General features: G+C 35.0%; 1 protein-coding gene across 2 annotated transcripts; it reads right to left on the bottom strand.

Moving 5' to 3' along the window:
• Positions 1–454: 454 nt before the first annotated feature.
• LOC145138263 (cytochrome P450 CYP72A219-like) lies at positions 455–4,894 on the bottom strand. Of its 2 annotated transcripts, none has more exons than XM_079072366.1 (4): positions 4,536–4,894; positions 3,393–3,610; positions 3,070–3,314; positions 455–1,390 (listed from the first exon to the last, which is right to left on the bottom strand). In XM_079072366.1, exons 1-4 carry the CDS (start codon positions 4,810–4,812, stop codon positions 568–570), a joined length of 1,563 nt encoding a protein of 520 aa, XP_078928492.1. In that variant the 5' UTR covers positions 4,813–4,894; the 3' UTR covers positions 455–567. The 2 variants fall into 2 exon arrangements, with proteins under 2 accessions (XP_078928492.1, XP_078928493.1); XM_079072367.1 differs by having other exon boundaries at positions 455–1,378; positions 4,536–4,886.
• Between the last annotated feature and the right edge of the window lie 9,564 nt (positions 4,895–14,458).

Raw genomic sequence — 14,458 nt, 5'->3', positions numbered from 1 at the left:
TCGCCACAATAGCATCCATATCATTATGATTTTCCTATGTCCAAGCCTTCATGACTATCACCTTATTCCTCCTCCTTTTAGACCCTTACGTTCTTGGCTATTTTGTAGTGATCAGTTATATAATCTAAATGTGACATCAAAATCAAAGCTAAAATCTATGGCAATATGGATGATCAGACAATGTTTATTATAAAGACAACTATCGAGAAATTGACCTTATTTCCCATGGCCTCATATTCACCACCATGTTAACAGGAAGAAGAAATTTAAAATCACACTTATCTTCCTTCATAACTCCTTCGGGAAACCTTAATACTGGACCACTCATAATGTCACATCAACATCACCAATAGTCCTCAGATAAGCTAATTTCGTCAGCTAGGGTTTTACCAGCATATCTGCAACAACCACTAAACCTAGCTGCCGGAAAAGGTGAAAACCAAATAATGGCACATTTAATAGTATGTTTATCTACTTTATTTCCAATCATAGCAAATCATTACATTATATCTTATTGCAAATTGTAAACCTAAATTTCATAACTTACGACCTATATAATGTTGACTATTAGATACTATTACGTAAAATTAAATGAGCACCAAACTGGGGAGGAAGACTGAACACAGCAAATGGAGAATGTTTGTAAGATGGAGAAAGCTCAAAGGAAAACCGTTGCAGAATCTTCCCGATGGCTACTTTTGCTTCTATCATGGCAAAGTTTTGTCCTATGCAAATCCGAGGACCACCACCAAATGGCAAATAAGAACTCGATCCTCTACCCTTTGTGGCATTCAACACTCCTTCTGAGAATCTTTCAGGTTTGAACTCTTTTGCATCTTCTCCCCATATTTCATTGTCATGATGGACATGCATTATAGGTATGATTATGTGAACCCCTGCTGGTATCATCATGTCCCCTAGCGTTGTGTCCTTTGAGGTAGCTCGTAGAACCATGGTTGCTGGTGGGTATAACCTAAGAACCTCGTTTAATATCATGTTCATAATCTTGAGATGCTTTAGACCATCGAAATGTAGTTCTTCAGTACCAAAAACTTGCATAATCTCTTGTCTAGCTTGAATTTGCCATTCTTGATGCAAACTTAAACAAACCATGGTCCATATAATCAAACTTGAGGTTGTTTCGGATCCAGCAATGTAAAATAGTTTGCATTCTTCGATTACATCTTCCATACTCATTCCGATTCCTTGTTCATAGATTTCTTTGGAATTTGATTCCAACAAAACTCCAAGTAAGTCTTGAGAGCTACTTTCTCCCAACTCGATTGCTTTCATTCTCTTGTTGACTATTTCCCTTGCTATAGCTTGAAGTTGGTTGTGGTTTTCATTAAACTTCTTGTTTGCTCTTGTAGGTATAAACCTATATATGAAACTAACCATTTAACATAAAGATTAAAAAAAAATCCAATTTTGGATCATGGATTGTATAGAATTGGAATAAGATATTCCATTATATGATGTGGTTAGTTGCTAGCTCAAATTAAATGAAATCCACATGAATGATCGAATTTAAATCTACTTGTTTTTTTCATTAAAAGAAAAAAACATATTTTAAATATGCAATATCTTTTATAAAAGGGTTATTGCTGTTTTTATTAAATAAATTATTCAAATTATAACAAACTCAATTTATTATGTAAAAAGGTAATGAACATAAGATTTATGTATTTTGACATGTTAACCGATCGAGTCATTTATTTATTTAGTCATTTGTTTATTTACACTTTGGGACTAAGTTTTAAACTTTTGTTATAAATTTGTTCCGAAATTGTTTTACATATCCGCCTAATCAAATATGTTTTCAATTCATTTTATCATGTTATTTAATATTTTTAAGACTTTTACACAAACTTTTTGTAGACTTTTTACAACCTTTTTAAAACTATTTTTACAAACTTTTGTACAAATTGTTTCACGACTTTTTAAAAGAAAATTACAATTTTTTATTACTTTTTTACAAAACTTTTTTAAATATTTTAAAACTTATTTTACATCATTTTTAAACGTTTTTACAAAGTTTTTTCTTAAACTTTTTTACTAACCTTTTAAAACTAACTTACAACATTTTTTAAGCCTTTTTACAACAAAAGTATATTGAAAAATATAAGTAAAAAGTTTAAATGGTTTGGAACTTCATTAAAAACGTTAAAATGTACGTAAAATGTTTTGAAAAATGTATGTTGTAAAAAGAGTTTAAGAAGGTTTGTAAAAAAGTTTAAATGTTGGAAAAAAGATTGCAAAAACAATTTAAAAACTGTAATTTAAAATGTTATTAAAAAGTTTAAAAAGATTGTAGAAAAATTAAAAGAAGTTGGAAACATAGTATTAAAAAAAATGTAACTTATTTTTTTTTAATAAAAAGTTCTATGAAATGTTTGTCCAAAAAGTTTTTAAAAATTGTAAAACAATAATAATTTTTAGACAATTTAAAAAAAATCCAAAACAAATTTATAAAATAATTTAAAATTTGGATAAAAATTAAATATTTAAATGACCTTATAATAGAGGTGAAAATACATAGATCTTAATTTTGTTGCCTTTTTAAATAATAAATTGAGTTTATTAAGAATTTAAATGCAATTTAACTAGTTTATTCAGTAAAATTAAGGACAACCTTTTATAAAACATTTATATGTTTTTATCAGTACAAAGGAGGCCATCGGGTTTCCCATACCCACAGTGGGGATTTCCACCTCTGAACTCGTCGGGTTTTAGAATGAGGAGATGTATTCTTATAGAGATCAAAATTGAAGAGTTTTGTAGTATTATTCGTCAATATTCATTCTTGTTTGTATTTCCAACCACCTTGCAATCTTATAGCATCTTCATGATTACTTTATAAAAAATTCATTATATTTTATATATATTAGATTTCCAATAATTTTTAGTCATCAAATTTATTAAAAAAATTTCTCTTATAATAAAGCTTTTTTAATTTTAGTTTCAAACAATCAAAATTAACTTTTTATATTCTATTGCTTTCGGCATATTTTATTTATTTGGAAATTAATATACGACCCAAACACCCATTTAAATTGGAATAATTATTACCTTGATCCGGGAAGGTAGAGAATGAGCAGCAATTGCATCACCAAATCCATTTGTTCCTTTTGTATTTTAAATATTTTTTGTCCTTCTTCATAACTGCTATTGAACGCCGCTCGTGAAATTACATCACCAGCTAAGTTATCAATATACGGCCACACATCAACATCAACAACACCATTTCCAATGGCAAGCAATTCCCATTTTCTAACCATTTCATTACAACTCAAACAAATTGATGGGAACATACTCTACAAACAAATCAAGCAAAAACATTAATTTAAAGATAAAAATTAATCAAAAGTAAAAAGTAAAAACAACAACCATACCTTAATACTTTCGAGATGAAAAGCTGGATTGATTATTTGACGATGTTTGACCCATTTGTCACCCTCTGAGATTACAAGTCCACCGACAATGCTATCTCGCAATGGCTCTTGTTGTGGCCTTTGAAACTCGTTGGGTCTTGATAATATCTCTTTGATTAGATGTGGATCTCTGACAAAAATTCTTGGGGTCGGTCCAAACCAGATATATGATTTTTTACCTGACATACAGACAACATACAGTAGTGACTGATTTAAAGTAAGTCATAAACAAATATTTTATCAAAAAAGATATTTACATTGAATAATTTTTTTTTTTGAAATAACAAATCTAACATATTCCTAAACTACATCTTAAATTTATCTATGTTTAAGACGGGACTTGAACCCTCAACCTCAAGGAGGAAGGGCAACACCGGATACCGCTAGGGTATAAGCCATTTGTTTTAAATAACCAACCAAATTCTTGTTAGTGTCCGATCCAAACAAACTAAACTTCTTCATAAAACATATTATTATTTGTAATGAACTTTTACTATTTTAAGATTACTAAAATATTGTTTCATGGGAAAACAACATAAAGTTTGATTATTTTTTATTTTTAAAATTATAGTAAAATTTTCTTTTTATTCGTAGAAAAAAATCAAGATTCTGCTTAATTATGTTTTCAATGCATCTATCAAATAAATTTATAAAAATAAAAGAAAACATGGGTTGATGTCTAAATGAGTAATCTTTTTAAACAATATTGTTATATGAAAAATACTATAAATAAATCGGTAACAATTTATCTGTTTTTCTCAGAAAGTATCACTAGAATAATATATTTTCAAAGCAGTAATATTTTATGAAAAATATAATAGTAACTTGTTGTCTTATTACAACTTACAACTTACACGTAACGAAATCAATCCATCAAAATCCATAAAAATGAAAGAGAAAGCCCAATCTAACCAAGCCATGGGATGTTCTTATATAGCCGAATCACTTCACCACGAATTTCCTAATCTTTTATTTATTTATTATGTTTTAGTGAATTACCTTTTTCTAATTTAATTGTTTTCTTTTTCTAGTGAATTTGGGTTGGTTGAAATTCTGGATAAACATGGTCATTTCTATAAAACTATTAGCAGAGAAAAAAAGTACCGTGTTTGTTGAAGATATGATGCTCGAAGGGCATAACATGTGAACCGATATCATGAGAGATTGCCATAGGCTTTGATCTAGCTTCCTTGACCATTGTTGCAAGCTCTATGATGTCACCTGTCAAGAGCTTGTATGAATTACCTTTATAACCTAGTTCTCTCAACCTCTTCTCAAGCTTCTTTGGCTTCAACCATGCCCACTTTAGTACTTTCCATCCCCACCTCACCATCACAGTTACAAAAATAGCGATCACAACTTTACCCACTGTTGCTACCATTTTTTCTGGAGGAAGATAAGTGTCTTTCCACCCGTTGACGTTTTTATGATCTTGATTCTTGAGGGTCTCATCAAATCTGCTCAATTAACGCTGAATTACAAAAATAGTCCCTGATCTATTTCAACACCTAACACTTATTTCCAACCGTTTTATTTCTTAAGCTTTTGGTACACAAAAGGTTATGTGTCGAGCACATAGTAGAAAAATTAAACAATTGACTAGTTCTAGTTATTCAAGAACGTATTATGTCTTGACTTTACAATAAATTACGTATATATTAAAAGGGTTACAAAATTGAAAAAACAAATAAAAAGAAATTACCATATTTATTAACGACGATCAAAGGATAAAACATGAGAAGTGATACTATGCAAGACTGTCATAATTAGAGGTGGAGTCGATACGGTCACTATTTTCCTAAACCATATATCATACCAATTATAGTTGGTAAAAAGTTGATATCACTACCGTACCAAGTATAGTTAGTACCAAATTCTTTTAGCTACTAATAAATTTCGTTGGTATATGTATACCAACCTGTGGGGAGGTTTTATGAATAATGATTTTCGTGTTCTTAAGCATTATGAAACGTGAAATGGTAGTTTTGTAAATGACAGTTTTGTAATGGTTGAGATTGAAAACTCGATCCAAAAGAATTTTATTAATTTTTATCATGAGTTTATAAGTTAAAACAATAGAGGAAAATTGAACACGCCAACATAAATTTAGAAATTTAAATTTACTAATACGGTCAATGGTAATATCAAAATCTTAAAATCTTAAACACCAAATATACTAAAATTTTAAATACACACACACACACACATACACACACACACATATATATATATATATATATATATATATATATATATATATATATATATATATATATATATATATATATATAATTTGTTGGTATGGTATTGTTGTAGTATTGAAAGTTTTATCTCACTACCGTACCATAATTACTCAATTGATATGATATTAGCAACCAAACATGTTGGCTACCAAACACATTGATAATCGACATTTATGATTTGGTTGATAACATAATGGTTTCGTGGTACATATTTACCAACCCTAGTCATAATATCAAAAGGTCTCCTTGAAAACTCAACAAAGTTCAAATAGGAGTAAACTAAATATAAATGACCCTAATCCATTATAATGTCTTAGGAAACATCATGGTAACAAAAAAGACAAAATTATAGGTTGGTTCTAGACTTCTAGACTACCAATTGTTTATCTGATTTAACACATTGAGAATAACATTGAAAAACATTAATTGCTTGGTTCTGGTGGTTTCACTTTTTGACTTGGTTGGTCCTTAGACTATATAAAAGACTTTTGTTTCCTTTCTTATTTACTATTACATTTTTTACATATTTTTTAAATTGGTTTCTATTAAATAATGAAAAAAAATAAAAAAAACAAAAGCGCCTCTCTCCTATTCACATACATGCATCATAAACAACGAGCCCAGCCCAAGAGTTCGTGAGCTCAACCCAACTCACATAACGGGTCTCGGCCAACCATGCATAACGGGCCCTGCCCAACCATACATAATAGGCCCTACCCAAGGGAGTAAACAGGCCCTCCCCAGACTCCACTTCCAGAAGCCACATCTTGGTCTTCCATACTATCCATAAAGTCATATGTAGTAAGGGGTCAGATAGACGGTCAAACAAATGATCTACTCGAGAGAGAACCATCAGACAAGAACGTCGTAATAAGGGATTAGACCAAGAGTTTTCAGGTTATCCAACTTAGACTACATAGAACCCAAACTACCAATACCACAGAATCAGGTAACATAGACACATAACATATACTAGCATATTACATACCCTTGACAACTAGCCTTCCCTAGTTACACTGTCATCAACCAATTCTCAATCAAGCCCTTCGCTGGTCACTCACACATAATCTTGATAACTGGCCTACCCTAGTTATCTTAACCAAATCTAACTCCTAATAGAATCATACGATCCACATGCAAGAATCTACCAGTCTAGCATACCAAAGCACCAAGTGTTCTAAACTGTAGGGCATAACAGGAACTTATCATATACAACTAGCATACTAGTACTTTACCAATACCTCTATCTTACCATGCAAATGATCTATAATGGGATACATGGCATAATGAGAAACTCACCTGAATCACAAAAACAGGAGAACTCTTACTCCTTGTACTGATCAATCTCTCGAACTGACTAACACTAAGACAAATAAATCCTTAAGCAGCAAGCCAAATCCTCCAAGTTTGACCCTAAGTCAAACTAGTCAAAAGTCAACGGTCAAAGGTCCACAAAGTCAACGCCATGTCGTGGGCCCTCTTTGGCCATGTTGTGGGAATGTTAAGACGAAACAATCGTGATGTTGGGCTTTGCCATGTCGTGATAATTCATTGGCCACGTTGTGACGACTGCCAGAAGCCATATTTTTACATTAAGGACTTGATCTTTTAAGTCATTTGCTCCAAATTTCCAGAAGGATTCCTTGCCTTCTAAAGAACCACAAAAATTCTTACTTTATAGATATACATGTCCAATTCAAGTCTCTCTCAAAACTAGGTAAAAAGGGGTAGGAAATGGTGTCAAAACTTCATGCATTGCACCAAAAAACAAGAGAGTCTAGATCTAGAACATATGATGACCAAAGGACCTCCAAGAGTGATAAAGTTTCCAGATTTATCAAAACCGACAATTCATAATAACACGCCATAACGAAATGGCATAAAATCTATATCTACAAAGGATGAGCCAAAAATATGAGAACTTGGAGGCTTACAAGGGTCTAGAACATGCACCAAAAGATATATACAAGCTTGTTAGATGATCCTTTGCTCAACAAAGTCTTCCTTCAACCTTCAAGTGAACAAAACACTATCAAAGAGCAAAAAGGAAATATGAGAGGCAATGGTTTCGTTTAAGGAGGATGTAGGCTGAAAAAAATGACCTAACCCTAAAGTTAAGGCCCTTAAATACGAAGGAAACCCTAAGCATCATGGGATTGGGCTGAAGCATTCACCATATTATGAAACCCTTCATGTCACGTTGTGGTGTCCATCAGAAGTACACATTCTTCATTTGGAATTCAACGTCGTGGCACTTCATGCACCACATCATGGCATATGGTTTTCTTCAAAAAACATGCCTTTGACTCCTTTATATCATCAAATGATCCATTCTCGGAAACGGTTACACTCTTGGTCCAAAGCCTTATTACATGGTTTTTGTTTGATTTATTGCTTTCAGATGGGATCATCTGTTTGACTGTTTATCAAGATCTTGACTATATATGACTATGTATTCATGAGGCGGTCATCAGTTTTAGCATTGGCCATGGTATGGATGTTGTTACAACGTGAGGTCGATGATTACATGACAACCGAGAGTCGGCATCAGTTGACGACCAAGAACCGGTAGCAAAGTGCCAGTAGATGACATGAATGATTGTTATGTATGTTATATGTATATGGATATAAGAGTTGGCAGATCAGCACTAGGCGAAGGACTTTGCATGTATGCATTGTATGTATGGTGGAATATGTGGTATACTAGGAAAGTCACTAAACTTTACGCTTACAGTTTTGGATTAAATGTTTTTGCAGGTTGTTCGTGAAGTGGGCTCGGTGGGATTGCACACTCGCATCGAACATAATGGTTTTCGCTATTTTGTAATTATATTATGTTAATATTATGGTTTTCACACAACTAAACTTTATAACACCATTTTAGTAAAAGGTTTTAGTTGGTAAACCTATTTTAAATGAAAAATATCTTTTGTAATTTGGGGACGCTATAGTTCTATGTGATCCTTTCTTTTTGATTAGTTAACCTATAACATCCTAAAAGTACCGAGTAAAATTTTCATTTTTAATCAAGTCAAAACCACTCATTCATTACTCCAAAAGACGATCAGAGTATAAGTATTCTCAAAACATCAGAGTAAAATCATAAATAATCATTACGCAATAATCTCCAGGGGATGTAGTGCGATCAAGCCGAACCCTTCCTTTGAAAACCAGATGTACCTGAAAACATTTTAAACATAAACCGTAAGCAAAAAGCTTAGTGAGTTCCCCAAAATACCACATGCAACATATATATGACAACATGTAGCTGTGTCGGGTCCGTATCAACCCCAGTGTTCGTATCAACCTTGAGTCCATAATGACTCCATATAACATCATATAGATGTGTCGGTCCGTAATAACCCCCGGGTCCGAATCAACCCCGAGTCCATAATGACTCCATATAACTACATGTATCTCTGTCAGGTCCTTAACAACCCCCTTGGTCTATTATCCCCCACATACATAAGCATACATGCATATCAACATGAGTCACAAAGACAACAAGCACATACATGCATATCAACAAGTGTTACAAAGACAATTATCATCCTACAAACATAATGCACTGGGCCGACATTGGTGCCTTCGCCCCATGAGTACAGTGAAGAGACTTACCTGAACTACTCCACAGAAGCCCAACAGCTACCTCAACATCAAAGCAGCCAATCCAAATTTTCTAAAACCAAATCGAGACCAATCCTTAGTCAAATACTCGGTTCTACCCAAGTTTGACCAAAATTCAAACTGGTCACCAAGTCAACGGTAAAAGTAAAAGTCAAAATTGCCGATCAGCAACCCTCCACATTGTGGCCTTCCTTGGCCACGTCGTGGGCATAAAATGCCAAAATAATCGCTAATCCCATCGTCGCCACGTCGTGACAGCCTAAGGCCACACCGTGGGGACTGGTCTGGACAGCTCAAACGAGCCTAATCCATTTTCTTCTGATTTCAAGAGCTCCAAAGCTTAGATGTGATCCTTTTCATGGTCTTAAGGGATAAAGTTTCGAACTTTATCCATTAGGAAGGTCCAAACCACCAAGATCTAGATTTTAAATATCAAAGGAAAATGCCTCTTTCTCAACTTAATCCACTAAGTGCAAGTCTCCAACTTTCAGATCTAAATAAATAAGATGTCTAGATGGATAAAATTTCCAAATTTATCTACAATAATGCCCCAATCATTATGGATCTCAACTTTAATACACCAAAATGGCCTAAAGGACCAAGATAACTTTCATGACTTAAAGGGAATGCAAAAGATCATGAATTTCCTATTCATGAGATCTAAGAAGCATTCTAAACTGATCAAAAGATGTTGGAGTCCACTCAACTCCAAGATCACCCATAAAATAGACCAAAAGTGCCAAAAAACCCCCAAATGACAAGATCTAAGGAACTAGATAGCAAGATTGGAACTTTATACTTACAGTAGTCTAGAAATGTAATGCCTTTTATGGATCTAAACTTGAAGCATCATTCCTTGCAACCAAAAGAACCATATTGATCTTTAATTTCATCAAAATGTCATAAAAAGCACTCAAAAGAGGAGAGAGGGGAGAGGAGAAGCTCAAGTCTTGAAGGTGGAGGCTAGGGTTTCTCCCAAGTGGTTGTAGAGATGAAGGAAGCTGATAGAATGCCCAAAAATGCGGAACATTAAGCCTAAGTACGTTGAAAACCCTAATAAAATCATGGGCTTGGGCCTGACTGGTCCCCAAGCCATGGGCTCTGATCCCCACGCTGTGGCCACGACTTTCACCCAAAACCACCTCAACATCAAATGGCCATAACTTCTTCATTTCAGCTCCGTTTTAGACGATCTTTATATCTACAGAAAGGTATTGACGATCCCCACATTTCTATCTTGTTAATTTTGGCTTAAAACATGTCGAACTAAAAACCATAATTCATGCAAGAAGCCTAACATATAACTTTTCCCATTTTATTGGGTCAAAATATGGTTTATAATTTGCTTTTCTAAGAAAATGTACTTTTCCGTAATTTTGTGGCTGTGTACGGCCGTACACGTGTGTACGGCCGCACACCCTGTGTACGGCCGTACACAGGGTGTGCGGTTGTACACACGTGTACGGCTAGAAGAGAGAAGAGAGCATATTGTAGAGAGAGAAACTAGAGAGAAGAAGAGTGTGTGTTAGTGTGTGTGAATCTTGTATTTGGATCTACATTCTAATCATCAAATAATACAAGATTCATCATCTTCTTCCTCTCATTCTCTTCTTATTGTGATCTGTCATCATTCGTTTGATTGGGATTCCGCACCATCAAACGGATCTGATTGATACTTAAGCATTTTGGGGACTTACAATTGGTATCAGAGCCTAATCAGTGTCAATTTGAAGAATAATAAGAGTGTGCGGTTGAAGATAGTTGTGGTTTTTGAGGTGCATTTATAATTTTTATTGAGAAACTGCTTCTAATCATTGTTTTTACTAAGTTTGGAACCAAAATTCATTCAAAAATCCAGTATTTTTGGGTGTGCGGTTGAAACTTTGAAGGAGTACGGTTGAACGAGTGCTGCCAAGTGTACGGTTGGCGTGTACGGTTGTTGTGTACGGTCGGCGTATGCGGTTGAGTGAGCGATTGCGTGTACGGTTGAGTATACTGTTGAGTGTGCGGTTGGAGTATACTGTTGAGTGTGCGGTTGGAGTGTACTGTTGAGTGTGCTGTTAGAGTGTGTGGTTGAGTATACTTTAAGGGTGTACGGTTGGAGTGTGCGGCCACACTTATATTAATTAAAGAAATTTTTGTTGTTCAAAAATGGAATCTCAAAGCATGTCTGCTCATCATGAATTGGATGCTATTATGGGTACCACTTCTCGCATTCCCCGGTTGTTGTCGGCAGAAGGATTTCCTGAATGGAAATATCGGATTGAGAAGTATATCAAAATGAAAGATTTCAAGATATGGCACAATATTCTAAGAGGTCCAATTCGCATCACAATTACACTGGAAGATGGAACCATAACTGACAAGTGGATTGAAAATTACACGAACGATGATTTTGAGAGAGTCGAGGAGCAAGAAAAGGCTCTTGCTACACTTACCATGGCATTATCTCTGGAAATTGCTCAAGGTTTCCGTGAATATACGTCAGCAAAGGCTTTATGGGAAGCACTGATTGAAGTCTATGAAGGAAATGAAGACATGAAACAGAGTCGCCAAGACATGTTGCGACAGAAGTTCAATATGTTTAACCATGTCTTGGGAGAAACAATTGAAAATCAGTTGCAAAGGTTTATCACACTTACCACAGAAATGAGCTCTGCTGGTGTTATGGTTACACGATCTGAGATCAACAAGAAATTACTGAATTCTTTACCAAAGTCCTGGGATATGAATGTCTCAGTGATCAAAAAGACCAAAGATCTGAACCGTTTAAGTTTGGCTGAAACAATGGCAATCATTAAGGCTTGTGATCTCGATGATAAGCAAAGGGAAATTAATCATGTTAATTCATACTCCACAGCAAATCTTGGGATCCAAACCACCAACAACACTGCTTTTTCAAGCTTTACTACCTCTCAAGTTCCTCCAGTTTCTCATGTTCCACAAGTTCAACCCTATGTGACTCATCAACCTACCTCCTATGTGATCCCTCAAATGCAACATATTCAAGTTTCTCAACCTCAAACTTTATCTCAACAAGTTGGTTCTATTGTTGGTTCATCCACAACTGCACCTAGTCAATCTCAAGGGTTCAGTTCTCAAGAAAAAAAAAGAAAATCTGGCCCTCGCCACTGGTCTGGTGAACTGTTACAACGCTTTTGTGGCTGGAGAGCTTTCCCCACAATTATCTTTTGCTGACCTAGACCAGATCCATCCTGAGGATGTGGAGGAGATGGACATCACTTGGCAAATGGCCATGGCTGTCTTTAGAGCAAAGCAGTTCTCCAAGAAGACAGGGAAAAACAACTGGAGTGTAAACTCTGACAAGAAAGTGAGGTTCAACAAAGGGAAGCTGAGATGCTACAATTGCCATGAGCCTGGTCATTTTGCAAGGGAGTGTCCAAGGCCAGACCGAAGAGAGAACTCTGAAAGAACCATGGTATCGGTGACCTATGTCAACAAGGGATCTTCTTCAAGCAATCATACTGCCAACTTAGCGATGGTAGCCCAATCCTTTGATTGGGAAGATCAAATTCAGGCTCTGAATATTTCAGGACCTGAAAATGCGCATCTTGCTCAGATCAAGGATGGTGTGGAGGAAGAAGTAGAAAAAGACCCGGAAGAGGAAATGATGAATCTTCAGTTTGCGTTCATGGTGCAAACTTCTTCTGAGCTAGTTAAACCCGAGGTCAGTGAATTCGGCTGCTCTCAATCTTGTATAAAAACTGTTAAATTCTTACGTGAGCAAATTGAATTAATCAAGAGAGAGAACGAGGACCTTAAGTATGAGGGTTACACACTTAGGAAAAATCAAAAGCCTTTAAAAACACAATTAGAGAATAAAATACAGGACTTTAAGAAACTACAAGAAGATTACAGCAACAAATGCGAAAACTATGATCATATCAAAAGAAAATTTGCTGCTATGACCGCTGAACTTGACTCATTGAAAAATCGTCTTGAAAATACTGAATTTATTTTTAACAAGTTCGATGGGTCAAGTGAAGTAGTTGCAAAAATGATTGAGAAACAAATGTAGTGGAAGGACATTACCTGTGGAAACCAAAAGAAAGTAGGATTAGGTCTTGAGAATGTCCCTCCTCCATTCAATCATACTTACAATGTTATTCCTCTATCTCAAGAAGAAATTGATAGAGAACCTTTCATGATTTATGGAAAGCCTGCTGCTGAACAAGCAACATGCTCTACTGATAAAATTTTGGATACTAACATTTCTACCTTAAGTACAGATGTGTCAATAGTTCAGGGGGAGCATGAAGCTGAAAAGTCTGAATTAAAGAACGCTGTGTCTAAATTTGGTGTTGAGTTTTGTGATGAGTCTGTCTTAAATTCTAAAACTGATGTGTTTGTTTCTGGTGGCGTGTTATTTCAGAATGATAAGATTGAAAATAATGATGTTGTTTCTGATTATGTTGCTAAATCTGATTCGAGTGCCTCTACCTCTTCCACGTTTGCAACACAACCTAGTGCTTGTTTTTGCAAATGTGCTAATGCTAGAAAAGATAAGAAAAACCAGAAATCTGACAAGAGCAGTACCACTTCAAATGATAATAAACAAATCTGTTTCAACTGTGGTACTGCTGGTCATATTGCCAGAAATTGCCCAAACCGGATGTTTGTGCATCACATGTCTAAAAGAGGAGAGAATGAGTCTAGAGGACGATCTTTAATTAGAAGATCCTCCAGAACTCGCTCTCGAGATGATGACTGGAAAAAAAATCAAAACAAGAAAATGGCAAGTTTTCAAAAGAACAAACAGGTTTTCAATAAATTCACAAACAGTTTGCCAAAATCGAACCAAGCTAAGCCAAAGTCGATTTCGTCAAAGAGTAGGTCTGGATCTTCAAACTCTTCGAGTAGAAAATCCACTGGCTCAAAGCAAACTGAGAAGAAAGCTATTTCAAAACCTAATTTTCAATGGTTGCCAAAAATAAAATCTGATCAGTCATCATCCTCCTCTGTATCTGTTGAAAAAGAAAAATCAAAAGAAAAATTGAAAAATGAATCTGTGAAAGTTAAGGGTCAACCCAGGACTGTAATGACCTGGGTCCCCAAATCTAAATGATTCCGCTCATCGTGCAGGGACAGTTGCAGATGAATGTCGTCAGACCCTGGTATGTCGACATCGGCTACTCC

This window comes from Lactuca virosa, chromosome 9 (genome assembly GCF_052849685.1).
Source record: "Lactuca virosa cultivar CGN04683 chromosome 9, Lactuca_virosa_CGN04683_v6, whole genome shotgun sequence".
In the NCBI taxonomy this organism is placed as follows: domain Eukaryota; kingdom Viridiplantae; phylum Streptophyta; class Magnoliopsida; order Asterales; family Asteraceae; genus Lactuca; species Lactuca virosa.
Note: the sequence above shows the minus strand (reverse complement) of the source record. Positions and strands in the feature narration are given on the sequence as shown.